Source organism: Vigna unguiculata, chromosome 6, assembly GCF_004118075.2.
Source record: "Vigna unguiculata cultivar IT97K-499-35 chromosome 6, ASM411807v1, whole genome shotgun sequence".
Lineage (NCBI taxonomy): Eukaryota > Viridiplantae > Streptophyta > Magnoliopsida > Fabales > Fabaceae > Vigna > Vigna unguiculata.
This window is the reverse complement of record NC_040284.1, coordinates 19,320,299-19,338,365: the sequence shown is the minus strand read 5'-3', so window position 1 is coordinate 19,338,365 and position 18,067 is coordinate 19,320,299. Positions and strand designations below refer to the sequence as shown.

The 18,067-nt window shown below is 27.7% G+C and overlaps 1 protein-coding gene across 1 annotated transcript; it reads left to right on the top strand.

The window, feature by feature from the left end:
- Positions 1–10,546: 10,546 nt before the first annotated feature.
- LOC114186776 (cellulose synthase-like protein E1) lies at positions 10,547–14,407 on the top strand. The gene is made up of 8 exons (XM_028074786.1): positions 10,547–10,869; positions 11,263–11,590; positions 11,672–11,812; positions 11,940–12,074; positions 12,182–12,394; positions 12,651–12,878; positions 13,151–13,498; positions 13,770–14,407. Exons 1-8 carry the CDS (start codon positions 10,595–10,597, stop codon positions 14,319–14,321), a joined length of 2,220 nt encoding a protein of 739 aa, XP_027930587.1. The 5' UTR covers positions 10,547–10,594; the 3' UTR covers positions 14,322–14,407.
- The last annotated feature ends 3,660 nt before the right edge of the window (positions 14,408–18,067 follow it).

The window sequence follows — 18,067 nt, the reverse complement described above, 5'->3', positions numbered from 1 at the left end:
TAGTATTTATTGTTATTATGTGTGTTGAATTCTCATATACGAGACTCACGGCATTTTGAAACCGATAATAGTGTATGTTAATATATATGTAGAGAATGACTTTGTTTTGAAGTATTCAGAATAGCATATCTTAATTACCACCACTTGTATCAAGATGTTAACTTATTCAACGTTTAAAGGGGTTTTCTTTCTACACCCTAATATTTCTTCTGCACCGCGAAAGTTTTGTGCCATTCCATTTATGCCCTTCAAAAATTAAATGAAAATTAAAAGATGAATTAGATAAAAGTAATAATTAAGTAATTATAAAGTTACCTAGGTGGCTGCCTGAACAAACAACATCACTTGTCATCAGTGGCGGATGTTGACTAAAAATATTGAAGGGTCAGAATAATATAATTTTGAGATCATTATATTTCGTCATTAATATAATGTTTTAAAAAATTACTTCTCTACTAAACAATTTGATTATAATGTTTCAAAACATGTGAAGAAATATAATTTATCTTGTTTTCATCGATAGTTTCCTTTTTTATCACTTTTTAATAATGAATTTATTCTTTTATTCTTTATCAATATATATTTTGTGTACATAATATTAAAAAATAATTTATCATAATTTAATAAAAAATTGAGGCACATAATTATTAAAAGAAAAATATATTATGGTTAAGTCACAATTAAAAAACAATTATGAGAAAATACATGATACATTTTTTTTCTATATTCATAAAAAATAATAAACAAATAGCTAATGAGATAAAAAATAATGTTTTCATTATCAAGTGAGACAAGAGACAATAAAGAAATAAGATAAATGAGAAATGAAAGGAAAAATAATTTGTGTCTAACTTTTTTTTCTTAAAATACAAAGAGAAAATATATGAGACGAGAGATTATTACAATTTGTGAAAAAACTAAAAAGAAAATAAGAAGGAAAATAAAAATTATATTAATAAATATTTGGTTTAAGTACTCTTTTGATTTAGGTTTTCGTTTAAAAATGTTAAGTTGGTCTTCCAATTTTTTTAATCTCAATTTGGTCCTAAATTTTTGAAAAACTAATGCAATTTGTCTTTTACTTAAATTTCTTGAAACAGGTAAATGATTCTTTCATTAAAATTGAAATTCTTAATATGAATGATTTGCTTTCTTGATGTGATTAATATAATCTTAGTGTCAATTTTTTGACAAAAAAGAGGAACCAAACAAAAAATTAAGCCTAAATATTTTTATTCTCTATTATCTATTAACATTAAATATTGTACTTTATAAAAAAATATATATCATTTAATTTTCATTAATTCCTGAAATATATTACCTATAATTTAAAAAATTCAATAAAATTTTAATATTATATATATATATATAATTAAAAAGAATTCAAAATTTGGGAGGCCATGACCCCTCCTTGCTCCAATAAACATCCATCCCTGCTTGTGATGGTATTTGCTATATACTAACGCGCTACACTCCCAAATTTGCCTTTCACTTTCACACAAAATTAGATGTCAACTTCCGGTATTTAATTTTCTCGGAAATCATGTTAATCATATCCACACCCTTCGGATATGGTGAATTTGGTAACATAAGTGGAATTGTAATAGTTCTGGAAGTCCACTTCGGTTAAGTAAGACTTGTAGAATTTTTATTTTATTTATACTTGATTTAATTAATACTTTTATAAGGTTTACTGTATAATTGTGCTTTATTATATTTTTATATTTTTATGCTTTATTCTATTTTTATTTACTTATGCTTTATTTTATTTTTATTTATTTATGCTTACTTTTTTTACTTATTTATGCTTTATTTTATTTTATTTATTTATGCTTAATTTTTCTTTTATTTATTTATGATTTATTTTATTTTTATTCATTTATTCTTTATTTTATTTTTTTACTTATGCTTTATTTTAGTTTAATTTATTTATGCTTTATTTTATTTTTATTTACTTACGCTTTATTTTATTTTTATTTATTTATATTTTATATTTAATTTATTGTTGCATTAATATTATTATTTTCATTTTATATTTTTTATTGTTTTATTATTTTTATATTTTATAATAAACAAATTCAAAAACATATTCAAATTAAAATTATTTACATTTTCAAACTACAACATAAAAACTAAAATAAAAAATATAAATTAAATATTTAAGAAATGTTGAAATAATAAAAATAATAAAATTTTAAATAATGAATAAAAAATTTAAACTAAAAGAACCGGAAGTCGACTTCCGGAAACATACTTAACCAGAAGTCAACTTCCGGAAGTAACATCCCCAATTTTTACTTCTGAAAACTATGATAAGCTTATGGAAGTCGATTTTTTGAAATTCACCGGAAGTTCCGAAAATTAGATTTCCAATTTCACTCACTTCCAAAAATCTCTTCACATCCGGGACTTATGATAAAGTTACGAAAGTCGACTTTCGGTGATGGTTTTTTAAAATCATTTTTCACTTACGGAAGTCGACTTTCGATGATGGTTTTTCAACAACATTTTTCACTTACGGAGATCGACTTTCGGTACGTGTTTCTATCTTACGGAAGTGGACTTCCGGTGGTAATTTTCAATTTTAACCATTTTTCACTTACAGAAGTCGACTTCCGGTTTGTGTTTCTATCCTACAGAAGTGGACTTTCGATGGTCATTTTCAATTTTGTTTTCCTTCATCGAAAGTCGTGTTCCTTGACTGGAAGTCGATTGCTTCACTAGAAGTCGACTTTCGGTTGTCATTATCGAGTTCCCATTTCAGACCCGTGGCTTTCACTTTTGGTTAATGGTTTCACAATATTATAACATCAAAACAAAACACTTATACTCTACCCTATTTGTAAATCATTAAAAATAATTTACATCAACAATACGGAGAGGATATTACTTGTGTAAATGTCTATGGTGTGAAGAGAAAGGAGAGATAAAACAACACAAGGACTACAATGGAGGAGAATGGAGGAGAATGTGGGAGAATGTGAAGAGAAGAGAAAGAGAAAATGTGAGCTTCGTGGGGATGAGAGGAGAGTTCTGTGGTTGTGCTTTTAGGCTTAGGGTGAGATGTGATGTGAGTGAGTTAGTTTTCACTAAATAAGAAAGAGAATGTGAGTTTAATTTTTTTAAAAGTTTATTGCTAGTCAAATGGTCAAGGGATACTTTTGAAAATTAAAAATTATTTGGGAGTGTAGAAGAAATAGTGGAGTTGCAGGAAGAAACCCCACGTTTAAAACCATGGGCCAACGCCGGGGTGATTTGTAAGCCCAATTCAGAAATGGCCTTTAAAATATTTGCAATAAGACAATTGCTTTTTGCCCTCCCTTGATTTCTTTTTTCATGCACTTCCATGGATGGATATGTAAAAAACAAACAAAAATAATCTTTAAACTCATCCAATATCTCATTTTGCGCTCAGTTTTATTGAGTTTTACATTGTTGTTATTAATTAGTGTCATCTTGTAGTATCAATTTTAACGTGAATTGTGGTGAATCGAATATGTTTTAGTTCGATTTGTGACTGGTCCGCTAAAAGAATGTCACGTTAGTTTGATTTGTCAAAATTTATAACTCATCTTCTTAAAGGATAAGCTGACAGTTCGACTCGTCAATTTCCTTTTTAATTTTTTTAAATTTGTTTATATAAAAATAAATAAACATTAAAAATACTTTTAATTATATAAATATTTTAAATTTTTAATTGATTAATTAATGTTTTAATCGGATAAATTAAAATAATTATCATATTTATATTTTAATTGATTTATTATAATTAATAATTAGAATTTAATTTATAAATTTTAATAATTTAAATTATAATATTATAGTATATTTATCTCCTTACAAAATATAATATAAAAAAATAATGTTTTAAATAATTTTTCATTTTAATATTTAATTAAAAGAGTAACATGTTAATTAGTCTTATTTCACTTTTAATCTATTAATTTAGTAAGCTAAGCAGCTCAGGCCAAAACGAATTGATATATTAAAAATTTCAACTTAACTTATCTTATTTGAGACCGTTGACGGATAGATTCTTTAATATTGGTTTCTTTGTCATATAATCTAAATGTGAGTGGTAAAAGTGTTAAGAAAATCAAGTTTTGATTTATATTCTTTCATTTTCTTTTGTTGGCCATGATATTTCATATTGTTTTATATGAGTTTTCTAACTTACGGAACATGGGAAATATTTCAGGATTTTTCAATTCAAAAATGTTTTGAATTAATAGTATATTTTGGAGTTCAATTTAAAAGGCTTTATATCCGTAAAAGTATCTTGTAGATTGCCCAATTTGAAAGATTTATTTATGCACAAGCTTTCACATGGGTCGAAAGAGTTAATTAGGTGAGCCATAAAATCAATCTTTTTCTTTGAAGAGGTTCCCATTTAGGGATGTAAGAAAAACTCGTATCCATGGATATTTTTGGATAAAATTCGTAATGGATAGAAAATTAATATTATAAATAAATATCTGCAAGTAATGGATATGAGTATCTTTTATACCCGCATATTAACGGAGCGGGAACAAGTATCATAATATTCGTATATGTGGATATTCGCAACTGCTATACTTTAATTTAAATTAAAAAAATTTCTTAAAACATTAACACATTGATTTTGAATAGATTATTTTTCATCGATTGGTTTTAAAAAATCTTCATTTATTTGTAAATTGTCATTCAACACTAATTAAATGAGTTATTTTCACTTTTGTTTAGAATTTATAAAGGTTATGCATTGTATTGTTATTTAAATTTATGGTTAAATTTTTTATTAATTATTAAAATTTTATTTTGTAAATACTCGCAGGTATTCGCAAATATCCTTGGATATCAAAAATATATGCAAATATCTACACGAATATATCTACGAGTACGAGATAAATATTTATTCGACGGATAAATTGCAAGAGAATTACTATCCGTACTCTATCGCCCCGTTCACATCCATGTTTCCATCATACAATTTTTTAGAAGAAAGTCAATTAGCCACAAAGTCTTCCTAAAGGAAACAATAAGATGTATCTCCTACCCAAAGGGAATAGACGGAAAAACATAACATTATATTGAATTTCGATCATTACACCTTTCCTGTTAGAATTTTAATTTAATTATTTTCGTATTTGAGTAATTTGTTAAGAGAGTATGCTGGTTTAGGGTTTATTTTCCGATGTTTATCTCGATTGTTGTTACATTTATGAAAGTTTGGAGGGAAAATTTTATAGTAGACACGTTTTAATCTATGGAAGGAAAATTAATATGTTATATCTAATCAATGTTTCAAAATAGTTATATATAGAAATGGTAAATAAACTCGTCCCCTAGGTATTGTTCGAATTCGTTTTCATTTTGACGATACTGCATTGACTGGGTATGAAGAATCTCAAAATTTTCAATTGGGCATGGACATGTACATATCTACTCTATACCCGCCATAATACTCTTTCCCACTTAAATTATTAAAATATTCATAATTAATATATATATATATATATATATATATATATATATATACACTACACACTTTTTATTTTTTAATTATTCTAATTGTTTATTTTTCATGAAATTCATTCGCATCTCCAATATATTTTTCATCATATCATAACATTTATCCAATTATGTTCAATTGATGTATATTAATTAAATACTTTTTATGTCTCACATTTGAATATTTTTATTCTTTTTTAATATTTATTTATTGCATATTTTCCTTTCAAATGAAAATGTTTAACACTCTCAATTCAATTATTGAATAACTATTATTATTAATTTTTGTTTCATTTGAAGAACTCTTTTGTTTTGTTAGAATAATTTTTGTTATTTCTCAACCATTGACTATGTTGATATTTGAAAATTTTTCTTAGATTTCTAAGGTATTTTTCATCTTATCATACCCTTAATATATATTTGCTTTTCTTTGTGAGATTTCATTCAATAATCTCTCAAATTGTTTTAAAGACACATATTTGATAATTTTTTAATATTTTCATTTGTTGTTTATTTTTATCATGTATAATACTATTTATATATATATATATATATATATATATATATATATATTTTTTTCTAACTCAATATTAAACTGTAATTTCGTCACTTAATTGTATAAGTATATTTTATTTACTATAATATTCAAATTTATATAATTACGATGATTTTTTTTTATCATCATCCAACATATATTGAAGTTCAAAATATACATAATCTACGTTAAAATTTTATTATGATTAATTTAATCTTTATTTTTTGCATGATTTTGATCAAGTAATATGTTATAACTTTTATTAGTGTAAAAAAAGAGAATCATTAGAATTTAAAAAATTGAAGTAAACAGACATTTAAAATATATTTTAATTTGAATATTTGTTTTCCTTTTATATTTTTTTTTTAAAAATATTTTTAAATTTTATCAACTAAGTTTTATTAATGTTTGCAAATTTAATAAATGTTTTGGTTCTCATAAAATTTTATTTGATATTTTAATTTGAAATGTATACAATTATAATTTCTTTCTAAATATTTGATATCGAAGAAACAACCCTCCACTTAATATTGAATATTTGATAATATTATATATATATATATATATATTTTTTATTTTTTTTTCATAAAAAATAATTAATTATTATTGAAAGAGTAAGAATATGAGTATGTGTATAGGTACAAGTATATACCCGTTATTCAATGGGGATGTGGATGGAACAAAAATTTAATATCCGTTGGGTTTGGGTACGAGGACGATGATGAATTTTTCTATAAAAATGAGTATGGAATTGCAAAATCCGTACCCATCCCGCCTCGTTGTCATCCCTAGTTATATATGGGTGAAATATGTGATAGAGTAATATATATATATATATATATATATATATATATAGATATATATAGATATATATATAAATTGTTGGCTCTTATAAACATTTGTTGGCTCTTATAAGAAGAAAATAGTATCATAATTTTGTAGGATATTATATTTACTTTGTATGTATGCTTATATTAATTGTATAAACTAATATATGAGTAGTATTTGCGAATAAAATAATCTAAAAGTTCTTTACTTTTTCGTGAGTGTTTATTACAAATTATTTTCTTAACAAAAGTTTTGTTAATGAATCACCTATACTGAATTATTTTCCTTCTAATAAAATTCTATTAAATTGCGAAATGTTAGTGAAACTCTATGATAAAAAAACTGACAAAAACAAGAGGGTTAGTAAGACATTATGACACCTCAACATAATTCTATTATATTTTTATAAATTAAATGAGGATTTAGTGGGTGGTGGGTGGAGGGAATCAGTGGGAGGAAGCTGGAGGAAGACGGTGGGAGGTGAAAGAAGGTGGTGGGAAGTGGTGGAAGGTGGAGGGAGAAAAATAAAACAAAAAAAAGTGGAGTTCCAAGACAAGTGATCAACCAAATTTTGATATATGATACTTTTAAACAATGTTAATATCAATTTAACAAATGTGAGAAACTCAATTGAGAAAAAAAAAAATGAACTTAAGTTATTTATAAGTCTAAATATAGAAATCAAAATATTAAGTCTATAATTTTTTTTAATTTATATAAGATAATTTTATTTTACGAAAGGTATTTCTTTTCTTTATCTTTCTCTTCTAAACATATTTATAGAGATTAATTTATATGTTATGATTAAATTAACGAGGACAATCCAACCTACAATGTAATTGTAAGAATTTATCTTTAATGACTTCGAATGTAATATAATTGTGTTAACAGTTAGGATGACATTTTGTGTCTTGTATGTTTCCAATATTTTTTAATGGTGTGTTTAGATGAGACAATTTAAGAGAGTAATTCATTTATTTGAAAATTTTGAAATTCTTTAAAGAAAATGACATGTTTGGATAAGAAAATTAAAATTGAGAAATTTTAAAAAGGTATTTCAAATAACTAAAATAATAGAAATTGAAATATACTCAAAAAAGAAGGAAATTGAAATTTTCCAAGTTGTGTAATTTCTCATTGGTTAGGACATAAAAAGTTCACATGAGTCGAGTTAGGTAGAGAGTCGAGACGAGTCAGTTCGGGTTGAAGGACGAGACGTGGCGGCCCGAGCCGTAGGTCGAGCCGAGCTGGTCTGGAACGAAGGTCAAGTCGAGTTGTCCTAGACATAAATTTTAAACCAATCTACCACAGTTGAAGGTTAAGGCGAGTCAACTTGGGTTGGATCAGTTTGAATGATGTCGAATCAATTCAAATTATATCAAGGTCGAATAATTTCAAATCGGCCCAGGTCGAACCAACTAAGGTTGAATCAACTCGACTCTACTTGAATAAAAAGTCAAGACAAGTCGTACTGAATTAAATGTTGAATTAAGTTAAGTTAGAATAAAAAATAGAGTTGAATTCATCAAAAAATAAAAAATAAATTGTTTTATCCAAATAAAAAAATTGAAATCTAAGATATTTTAATTATTTTATCCAAACTAATTATTTAAAAAATGTAGAGAAATCAATTATAAGTAATTGAATTTCTAGATATTTCAATTTGTTAGAATTGTTGAAATTCGTTGTCTAAAAACACAAAGTAAAAAAATTCAATTATAAATAATCCAAATACTACATATTTTAATTTTTTAGAATATTTAAATTTTTTCGTCCAAACACAAATAAGAAAGTCACTCGTTTGGTTTATCCACACACTTAAGCTCCGTTTGTTTCCAACTACGGAAACACGCTAATCGCAAAAATGCGATAATTTTGCATGTAATAAGGCAAAATTAAGATAAAATATCACGGTTTCCAAAAACAAATTGTGTGAGACCGATGAAAAATGCAAAAAAAAAAGTGAATTATTTAAATTTTATGTTAATTTTTATTTAGAAAACAATTTCATATTCTGTTAAAAATAATAAACAATTAAAACTAAATTAAATATAATAAAATATTTAATATTTTTTATTCAATCGTAATAAATCATACTTAATAATTTTTGTAAATATAATTTATTTTTATAATAAAAAAATTAATTAAAATAATTCCTTTTATTTTATTTTAATATATATTTTATTTTAAAATAAATAAAATAAATTATTTTATTATCTATATCAATCAATTCATCACAAATTTTTATAATTTTTCTTCTCATTTTTTTAGTCTAAAGATCCTTACATTCACTTCCTTTTCTCTTAAAATCCTCTTAAAATTATTATCCCAAATTCATGTAAAGTTCGAACGCAACCCTAATCGCTTTCATAGTTTAAAAAGAAATTTGGATCTCGTAACCAACCGGTCTCATTTATCTGACATCGATCGCACTTATCTAAGGACAACCTTTATGAAAACATTTTGATGGCTCACACTTACAAAATATCACATGACTTAATGTAAAAGAAAACTCAAACCACATGATAACCATATTTAAACTTTATCCATTTGTAAATAACTTATGTAAGAAAATGACTTAATTTTAGCATGTTTTATATATTTAATATCTTCAAAACTTTTGTACATATTCCTACAAATATTTTGATATCCCCAATTTTTTCTAGGGATCTAGCATTCACTCAAAGGATGTGCACAAACTCAAACAACCTTAACAAAACGTGCTACAAATTTTTTTGTCTTTTACTAAATATAGATAAGTTGGTGGATAATACTCCTATACAATGTGCTTAGTTTCTTTCATGTTATTCGTGTCATTCGTACTTGCATCATTATTATTGAGATCACTAACTATATGTTGTTCAAAGTTATTTCTAAATAAAAACTATGTGAGTGCTTACGTTTGAGTTCTTTTCGATGTAAATGATTCAATGACATTTAAGACGTTCCTCAAGTCAATTTCTGCGTCTTGTGGTTTGACTTTGCCATCACATAATTAATCATAATAATAAATATTCAAGGGATTCAAACACTTAATTATATACACATAAGTGTTAATACTTAAATGTTATATAATATAATATTTTATTTTGTTTGCATATTTTAGCAAATTCAAATTGAGTTTACTTTTTAATTATGTAAAATTAACAACTTATCAAAATTAAGCTATTGCAATTTGCTAGTTCTGTTAACAAGTCATCTAACCAAGACTCGTTTATTTTTGTTTTTAGAACTACAAAATGAAGATTAAAAGATGATTTATAAATATATAATAATACTTTTATCATTTTTTACATGTGCATTCGAAAAGCCAATATGCCTTTTATTTATTAAAAATGAAGCTTTTCCTGATATTTAAAAATTGCAAAGCTAGAAATAAAAATGTTACGAGACTTGTGTTAATAATCAACTGCTTTTATCTTCTTCTTTCATTATTTTCTGTAAATTAAAAACATTATATTATAAAATAGAACTTAGAAATAAAAAATAAAAAAATGAAACACGTATTGATCATCTCATTCCTGATGATACATATTACGTTCATTCAGCAGCCACTTCAATATTATCCTTAAAAAATACGGTTCACACAGCACAAAAAAGTCAATAATGTACCAACTTTCAACATTCAAACGTGAATTCGTTAATAATGGCTGTGAAATATGAATGCAGTGAAAATGTGCAACGCAATATATATAGCCCAAAAACAAACAACAGAACAAGGCACACAGAAATATCAGAGTTATGGGAATCACTGAGCACACTCCATTGTTTGAGACAAAAAAGAGCAGAGGAAGACTCATCTATAGGTCCTTTGCAACTTCATTATTTGTGTGCATATGCTTCGTATGGATTTACAGAATTAGCCATATCATAGATGCAAAAGGTGAAGATGGCAAATGGGTATGGCTTGGTATGCTTGGTGCTGAATTCTGGTTTGGCTTTTACTGGGTTCTCACTCAGGCCTTCAGATGGAACCTTGTCTTCAGAAAACCCTTCAGAAACATACTCTCTCAGAGGTGCCACCTACTTCTATTTAATTTATTTTCCTTCACTTTCTATTTCTGATTGAGATTCTATTGTTAGAAATGCAAGTATGAATTAAGTTCTATATCGAGTAGAAATGAAAAAATTTAAGTAGTAAGACCCATAAATTCATTGTTTTAAGGTTTTAAATTAGAAGTGTTGTCAATTTCTCATGTTAATTGACTCAAGTTTCATTGATACTATTGTCTTCCTAATTCATCAGTGGTTTTAGAGTCGATAGTTGATCTTGATGACCGTATGACTCTTGTATCAAAAGTCTCATTGTTATCTCCTTAATGAATTTTTCCCTGCACAGACCCATAAACTATGTTGTTGATCATTGATTTGGTACATGTGAGGAAAATTTGTGTGTTTTTTTGGAACAGATATGAGAGAAAGTTGCCAGGAGTGGACATATTTGTGTGCACAGCAGACCCTGATATTGAGCCACCAATGATGGTGATTAACACAGTGCTATCTGTTATGGCTTACGACTATCCAACTGAGAAATTGAATGTGTATCTCTCTGATGATGCTGGATCTCAAATCACGTTCTATGCTCTATTGGAGGCATCAAACTTTGCAAAACATTGGATTCCATTTTGCAGAAAGTTCAAAGTGGAACCAAGGTCACCAGCTGCATATTTTAAGAGTATAGTCTCATCAGGTTACTCTAATCATTCTGATCAAACCAAAGAGCTAACAGCTATCAAGGTACAAGATTACTTAATAATTCCATCTTAGTTTTTTTAATTCATTACAATTTAATACAGACATAAAGTATTCATGATGCAGAAATTGTACAACGAAATGGAAAGACGTATTGAAGATGCAACCAAGTTTGGTGAAGTACCCAAAGAAGCACGTCTAAAGCATAAGGGATTTTCTCAGTGGGATTCATATTCTTCTCGACGTGACCATGATACAATTTTTGAAGTAATTTAAGTAACATCAATTTATTTCTTAAACATGATGAATTCAAGTAATTAATTAAGTGCATTAGCTTTTGACATTTGTCATAATCACACACACCCTGTTGCTCATGTTTTGTTCTTCTTAATAGATACTACTTCATAGAAAGGACCCTGAGAATTCAAAAGATGTTGATGGATTCCTTTTACCAACTCTGGTGTATTTGGCTCGTGAGAAGAGACCCCAATATTTCCACAACTTCAAAGCTGGAGCTATGAATTCACTGGTATAAAATATGTACAATTCTTTCATAGTGTTAGTTTATGTATTTTGATCAATCTTTCATCTGTAAAATTGTGTAAATTTATACAATTGTTTGGTGTGAATATGCAGTTAAGGGTGTCTTCCAATATCAGTGACGGGAAAATCATTCTAAATGTAGACTGTGACATGTACTCAAACAATTCACAGTCTGTGAGAGATGCTCTATGTTTTTTCATGGATGAAGAGAAAGGTCACAAAATAGCTTATGTGCAGTTCCGTCAGATTTTTGAGAATGTCACTAAGAATGATTTATATGGAAGTAATCTATTAGCAATATCCGAGGTGAGTAATTTGTGGACTGAGATGATTTAGTTCAGAAACTTCATTAATGAAAATCTAAGATACTCATTTTTTATATCTTATCTTTCATTCAAACAGTTTTAAGTGACATTTATTCTGTCATGTTATCTTCAAACATCTCACACATAAATTTGTACTAATGATAAGTTAAGCAACTCCTTATTTTTCTTATTTGCATTCAACTTTGTTTCAAAGACACATGTATTGAATTTACAATTATTTTGTTATGAAAAAATAGGTGGAGTTCCCTGGTGCAGATGGTTGTGGGGGTCCTTTGTATGTAGGAAGTGGCTGCTTTCACAGGAGAGAATCTCTTTGTGGATTGAAATTCAGTGATCAATATAGGAATAACTGGAATGTTAATGAAGATTATCAGTTTAAAGAAACAAGCTTGGAGGAACTGAAAGAAGAATCAAAGGCTCTTGCAAGTTGCACCTATGAGGAAAACACACTGTGGGGAAAAGAGGTTTCTCTCCCTCTCTCTCACTCACTCACACAAACATATACACTTCTTATAATTTTATAACAGATGTCAAAACTAAAACTAAGTCTTCTGGTACATCCATAGTCTCACATCAGTTAAGAGTTGAAGTAAAAAGCAATTTAGATACACCTTCCTCTTACAACTTTCCTGACCATTTTTAAGAACAAAACAGTGACAGAAGTTTCAGACTCCAAATGGTTTGAAGAGACCCTAAATTTCTAAATTAGGTTATAATGTTGTTTCTTGAATTGCAGATGGGTTTAAGATATGGGTGTCCAGTGGAGGATGTGATAACAGGATTGTCTATTCAATGCCAAGGATGGAAATCAGTGTACTACAATCCACCAAGGAAGGCTTTCTTAGGGTTAGCTCCAACTACCTTGCCTCAAACACTTGTTCAACACAAGAGATGGTCTGAAGGAGACTTGCAAATTTTGCTTTCAAAATTTAGCCCTGCATGGTATGGTTTGGGAAGGATCAGTTTGGCACTCCAAATGGGATATAGTATTTATTGCTTATGGGCACCTAGCTCTTTTGCAACACTATACTATTCTATCATCCCTTCATTGTACCTCCTTAAAGGCATTCCCTTGTTTCCAAAGGTAACAAAACAAAATAAGAACGGATTCATGGTCTTTTTCTCAGAAAAAATCACGTTAATTTTGATGTGTTGAATGACTAGCATCAACAACATCAACAACATTGTTTAGTGACTAGTCAATGAATCCGTTTCCAACAAATAACTCTTGTTACACACATTTACATCATTCTATTTTTCTTTCACCTTTTAGGATATCAAACATGCTATTTGTGATTATGCATCATTATACTTGATCATGCATGTGTTTAACCAGTTATTGATGGATTTATCAGATGTCAAGTCCATGGTTCATACCTTTTGCATATATCATTGTTGGTGAAGCCACTTATAGTTTGTTGGAGTTTTTATTCTGTGGGGGAACATTTCAAGGTTGGTGGAATGAACTACGGATATGGCTATACAAGAGAACAAGCTCTTATCTTTTTGCCTGCATTGACACCATCTTGAAGCTTTTTGGATTCTCAGATTCAACTTTTGTTATCACAAGTAAAGTTACTGAAGAAGAAGCTTCCAAACGCTATGAGAAGGAAATCATGGAGTTTGGAACCTCCTCTCCAATGCTCACTGTATTAGCAACTCTTGCATTGCTGAATTTGTTCTGTTTTCTGAGTGTGTTGAAGGATGCAGTTCTAAGGGAAGATGGCTTTGGAATTTGTGACACAATGGTGTTGCAAGTTCTTTTGTGTGGATTTTTGGTTCTCATCAATTTGCCTATATACCAAGGACTTTTCTTAAGGAAGGACAATGGAAGATTACCTGGTTCTGTTGCCATAAAATCAGTGTTGCTAGCACTATGTGTAGTTACTTTCTTCAGCTTTGCTTGATCACACTGTAGTGTTTTTATTTACACATTCAATTGGATTTGTCAACATTCCAAAATTTTGTTAGAAATGAAGAAGTTCTTTGCTTATAGGATGAAGTGTCTGTTTAGTTTCTGAAACACAAATCCATACAATAATGTAAGTGTTCTTGTTTTCCTCATCAAAATTGATTTGCAAAGGATGGAGTTTTCTTCATTTGTCTTGATAACTTTCATCTCACTTTGATTTGTTTAAGCTTTTTCTTTGATATAAATAAGTTGTTTGAGTAGATTGTTTATGGACTTTTGTTGTATATTAGATTTATTTTTATCAACATTAAATTATTAAATTTTCAACTATTATCATTATTATTGTTTTTCCATTTCCAACTTGTAGAAGCTAATTCTTAAATATATAGGTACTAAAGTAGTTTATTTTATACAAGATGTAGGGTTGATAATTAACTTTCATGTTAGAATATTTGGGTTGTCATTCCATTTGACGCTTGTAATTAACAATGTCCATTGATAACCTATCAAGTTATTAAAGGTTAGTATGCTTACCGATCAAATATAAATCATATATTTTTTTTTAAATCAGTTATTTCTTTCTAAGATATTAAAGTAATAATGTATATTAACTGTCTATCAAATCATTAAAGGTTAACATATTTATTAATTAAGTTTAAATTATGTTTTCTTATGTTTTTGCTCTTTTAATTTTAAGTGAATTTTGGAATTAGTCCATTTCAAAATTTTGGATCAATTTAGTTCTTTAACTTTCGAAATACGTGAATTTAGTTATTTTAATCAAATTTTGTTAGGATTATTTGATGTTTCATGCGCATTTAAATATTGTATTTGAATTGTTTATATTATTTGACACATATTTGCTTCAATTTTAAATCAAATACTATTATGAAACATGAAATGTCAGATAAATTTAACAAAATTTGATTAAAAGGACTAAATTCACGTATTTTGAAAGATGAATGACTAATTTGGTCCAAAGTTTCGAAATGAACTAATTCCAAAATTCATTGAAAGTTAAGGGACAAAGACATATTTAATTATTTCTTTAATTGTTTTAAAATATTTTATACTCCAAAAATACATAAGAAAAGAACCATTTTTCTTTAAATAAGTTGAATTAAATGTTCGTGTCTTAGAACAATTTAGTCAATGAGAAGTGTACTAGTTTCATAATAACATATAATAATATATAATAAGTAATTAACGTTCTTTAAAATATCATAAATTATTTTGATGTTTAAGGAATTAAATTGTGTAAAAATGAATAAACTTTTTTTTCGGGATTTTATCAAATACTTAGAATGCATAATAGATTAAAAATGATATGAAGTGTTATTGTTAGGATTAAACTTTATTGAATCCTACTCTCAAGCATATAACACTTAGTGCTTAAGGAATTTACTCTTAATAAAAAAACATAAATTCATTCTACTCAAGAATTAAAGTTTGAGTAAATGGGTTGACTTCAACTTTAAATTAGAAAGAAGATAAGTGTTATTTCGCATCAAGATTTAATACAATTAATGAGTCAAGTTTCATTTCTATATACAAATTTTATTATGTATTTTGTTTCAATTCTAGCTTATAAAAGATATTTTTCAATATCCAATTAATTAAATAGCAAGCTATGGATGATTAAGTCAAAAAAAAAAATGAAACACAAAAACAAAATACTTAAATTGAATGGCAAGACATATAAATAGAAACAATAAGAGTTTAAATGGTTAGATCTAATCCACAAAATGGGTTTAGCTCTTCATTATCTCTTGAAGAGCTCAAAACGAGAAGACAAACGATGGAAGAGGATCAAGATCAAATGCGAGGAATGAAGGTCTCAAAGGAAGCCCTAACAACTTAAGAAAAACACCAAAACACATTCCACACTTCTCAACCCTTTTGTCTAGAATAAGCAAAAAGAAATCACCAAAAAGTGTCACATCAACAAAAAGCATAACCCATCGCCACACACTCCACACGGGAGCGCGAAATTAGAGGCAAGGAATGAGCTCTTTATCCAAGATAACACTCAACTTGGGCTAAGTGGTGCTCAAATTTTTCTCTTTGCCTTTGGAAATCCTTTTCGACTTTTGGAGAGAGGATAACTTGGGAGATACAACACTAATGAGACATGAGCCCAACCCCATAAGGGATTGACATCACTATTAACACAAAACCTTAAAACAATGGATTTATGGGTCTTCATCCTTATATGATGCTCAACTTTTTCATCTTTACTCAATATAAAACTTAGACTCACACTTGGATTCCCAACCGCATGAAGTGTATTGACAACAAAGATTGAAATAGATCATCTTGACCCTACTAGTAATTGGATTATATAGATAAAAATAAGATGGAGGTTCATATATGGAGTTTTAGCAAGAGTTTGAACTCGTGAAATATAGAATTTATCCTGCCATGCTCTATGAATTAGGAAGACACCCGAACATGATATAACTATAGTTCTTGAGAAGTAGGAGTGAGTGGACAATGATAGTTGCATGGTCTCAGAATATTAGTTAATATACTAGTTCTCTGAAGGTTAAGTCTATTGGTTCTTGGAATATGAATTGGTCATGAGAGCCTATGTGTGTGAGTACAAATTTTATGTTTGATATGAAGTTATGTAGTAATTGTATTATTTTTATATAAGTTTTATTTTTTTCAAAACTTAATTTAAAATGAACTCTAACTTATCCTGCTTGTTTGTTTATGCTTTGGTATCCGCTTGTTATGACTATCTGTTTCCTAATAATAGAAGATAATAAAGAGCAACATTGAAACTGTCGTAGGAGTAATTAGTTGCTTTCATAGGAAAGTTTATGTTATGTAACATTTTGACTCTTCCTTCATTCTCAAATACTTTGTTTTAAAAACTCTCTATGGAAGATTGTACATAATATTTCAATTCTATCTATTATTCACCATGAACTTGAACTTGATATGGATATGTAATACCTTTTTTATAGCATCTAGCTACTAAAATTTGGGTGGTTACATATTCCATTATCCGCCATAAAATACATCACGTAAAAGAAATTATATAATTTAAAAATTTATCATTTGTTATGTTATTGCTCGAAAGTTAAGGTATCAAATGCACAACTTTGTTTTTCTTTTTGCTAATAGGAGGGGGTTCTGGAAAGTGGTTGTCGACGTCTGCAATTTGGCTTCCACCAAATAATTCACCCAATAAGTTTCTTTTTCTCAATTAAATTTTTTTAGTGGAAATATCAGTCTGAAAATTGACCAGGAATTTCAGACACTTCTGATATGATTAAAAAGAACTATTTTCAGAAGACTTTTTGCAAACATTTAATTAAACTTATAATATTTCTAGTTTGCAATTAGTGTGATAGAGTTCCAATTTGGCTTGGTTTGAAATGATTTTGACAGATTTTGAACTGAAAAGTCTACAATCTAAAAGTTAAAATAATGAATGGTAGAATATGATTTGGATTGCAACATTTGAAAGTTGATCTACTCAATGAGATTAGGTTTAGATTAATTGAATCACTCCCTTGCACAGTTATTATTTGATTATTAAACTAAATTACCAGTTCAAATTTAAGGTAATGAAAATAATATATACTAAATAAATATATTAACAGATATACTTGAGAAGTTGTCATCATAATACTGTATGAAAAGCAGACAAAAATGGTTTTACGCAGAAGAGAAAGAAAAAAGAAGCAATGCTTATCTCAACATTGTCCTATGAAAATACAGATAACTACT